Source organism: Mus caroli, chromosome 6 (genome assembly GCF_900094665.2).
Source record: "Mus caroli chromosome 6, CAROLI_EIJ_v1.1, whole genome shotgun sequence".
Lineage (NCBI taxonomy): Eukaryota > Metazoa > Chordata > Mammalia > Rodentia > Muridae > Mus > Mus caroli.
Window position 1 is genome coordinate 121496911 of NC_034575.1, and position 2813 is coordinate 121499723.

General features: G+C 45.5%; 1 protein-coding gene across 1 annotated transcript in view; it reads left to right on the forward strand.

The window, feature by feature from the left end:
* The window catches only part of Ano2 (anoctamin 2), a 322617-nt gene that overhangs the window by 76480 nt on the left and 243324 nt on the right, over nucleotides 1-2813 (forward strand). The window contains exon 3 of the mRNA XM_021164190.2: nucleotides 1794-1945. Coding sequence (XP_021019849.1) covers nucleotides 1794-1945 — 152 coding nt within the window. The remainder of the gene's footprint in view (nucleotides 1-1793; nucleotides 1946-2813) is intronic.

Here is a 2813-nt window from a genome sequence, read left to right on the forward strand (position 1 = left end):
AGAGGGCATCAGATTTTTATGACAAAATGAGAAAGAAGGTGGCTCTTTGGTTGAAGCCAGCTGAAGCGCATCTCACGCACACCAGTGACAAGCTTTTCAGATTCTCCAGCTGAAAGTGCTGCCACCTTTCCTGGAGCCTCAAAGTCCTCTGCACACCCTTGACTGCCATTATCTCAGGGCACCCTCGTGCATATACTCTGCAGCTTGAAAATAGCATGGTGGAGAAGAGGGCAGACTTTTCTGTCATCATGTCTTGCATGCTGGCTGCTGTTCTACTCATCATGGCAGCGTGAAAAAGTTAAGCCAATTTCAGTAACTCAATAGTAACTTAATAGTAGGCTTAACACAATTTATTTAGTAGCTTACATTTACTTAGTACTTTTATTACTAATTGCTAAATAAAATTTATGTAGTACCTTAATAAAAACTAAAGCTGTAATGTAGGCATATGTGTCATAATTGAGCAGACAAGAGTGACTTTGTGGTCAAAAGCCTGAGCAGAGGTGAGGTCAGGACCATTTGACTCCATGCAGTGGCATGCTAATGGCTGTGGTCTCTTGGTGGCTTGGGGTTCAAGGTGGGGGTTGTTTCCATGCCTGCTGTTTGCAGGGAAGTTTGAAGGGAGTCTAGCTAGGTGCTTTCCCCTCTCTGGGGACTCTCAGGACATTTTAGAACATGGAAAGATTCGACTGGAAGCCACTGATCTTATAGGATGGGCTGACTGGTCCCCTTCTATCATATTTTACTCATCAAGTGGCTACACAGCCCAGCCAAGTTTAGGGAAGGATTGGGGAGAAATGTTCTATCTGGGAAGGAGAATGACCTGTGGAGAGCCAGTATCTATCATCACAGCGTTTCAGAATCATGGCATCTGTNCTTCAATTACTGCATTTACAAACCTAAAAGTCTAAAGGTTATAATGGGCACTGGGGAGATGGCTTAGAGGATAAGGGCTCTGGCTGCTCTTCCAGGGGACCCAGGTTCAATCCCTAGTACTACCCCCACAACCTTCAGCTGCAGATCTGATGCCTTCTTTTGGCTTCCGTGGGCATCAGGCACTCATATGGTGCACAGACATATAGGCAGGCAAAAACACCCATAAAATAAAAACAAATAAACATTGAAATAAAAATAAAAGCTGTAATATAGGCATAAGTGGTCTCTGCAACATAAGCAAACAATCATATGAACTAAAACTAATGATCATTATAATTAGGTCAGATNCCATTGAATGTTTAATATGAGGGGAAGGGGCTGGAAAGAGAGCTCAGTTGGAAAAGTGTTTGCCACGGAAGCACAAGGACCTGAGTCCAATCCCCAGCATCCATGTCAAAAGCTTGATGTGGCAACACTCACTTGACATCTCAGTGCAGAGGAGGCAGAGCTGGGAGGATCCCCATTATACCTAACTGGGTAGTGGGGGAATCAGAGCTAAGTGGTGTCAAGCACCTGGTATTTTCTCTCTTACAATCCTATATGCATTTATCCAGTGGAGGTATGGTGATTGTCTCATGGTACGCCTGTGGTTTCTGTAAGATGGTAGGACAGTCAGAAAGTTTGGAATCTGCATGTTTCTTTGCATTGGACACCCACGTCCACAGCATGTGTCACTGAGAGGAACTTCTAAAGAGCNATGAAGAAAAAGAAAGAAACCTGCCTCTTATTCTTGCTGCCTGTCCCTTTGCTCAAAGTATTTACTCGGGGACCTCTGTTCCTTGTGGGGACCTCNGCCCCTTGCTCATTTTCAGGTGTTGCATGTGGCATCCTGTGCTTTATTTTTATTTTTTTCACAGATGTACGAGATCAAAGCAGGAGGTAGCATCGCAAAGAAGTTCAGCGCCATTCTGCAGACGCTCAGCTCACCCCTGCAGCCCAGAGTTCCTGAACACAGCAACAACAGGATGAAAAACCTCTCCTACCCATTCTCCAGGGAAAAAATGTACCTGTGAGTATGGGANTCACTTGGGAAGGCACATGAGAGGGGAAGCCCTCCAGTGTCATTCCATTCCTGAACCCTGAGGCTTGGGACATGGTGACCCTGANACCTGGGATCCAGGTAGAGAGGGCAGCTNTCCAGGGGAAACAGTTCCTATATCCCTGTCTGCCNTTCCTCTATGAAGTTATTCCAAACAGCCCTAGACATTCATGCAGGAACACCTACCTGCTTCTTGGCCACTATATAGGCTGGATGGAGAGCCAGGGGACAGCCAGGATTGAACTGTAAAGCTCGATGAGAAGGAAAGTGCTTACCTTCCATGGGGAAGTCCCTCTGCCAAGTTCATCTGATTAGGTTTTGGTAGTATGTGATACAACAGTGAGAAGGTGGAGGAAAATTCTGAATTTCTACATACCCATTGCCTACTTGGGCTCTCTTTGATTCTGCGGAAATGCTTTCCCTACCCATGAAGAGTGAATAAAAATCTCTTTATGGGTATGGTCATTTGGGAAACTATAGAAGAAATGAGCATGGTAGGGAAGTGGGGAATGAAAGATGCAGCATCAAGTGCACACAGGGGCTCTGGTGAAAACCCATCTGGGGTGATGGGGATCAGATGAATAAGGCAAAGAGGGGGCACAGAGGCCAAGAAGACACAAAGATCATCAGTTTTAGAAGCAGTGTTTCTGTGCTCATTGGAGAAGGCCTCTCATTCATATTGTCATGATTGACAACAATTCTATGCATTTTCATATGCTGTTTCACAAGTCCCCATCTCCCACCATCACCTTATAAGTATCCTTCTGCTCCAAGGAGAAAACCAAATTCCAAGGCCAACCCAGGCTCACACAGACATAGGTGACCCAGCAAGAGCCAG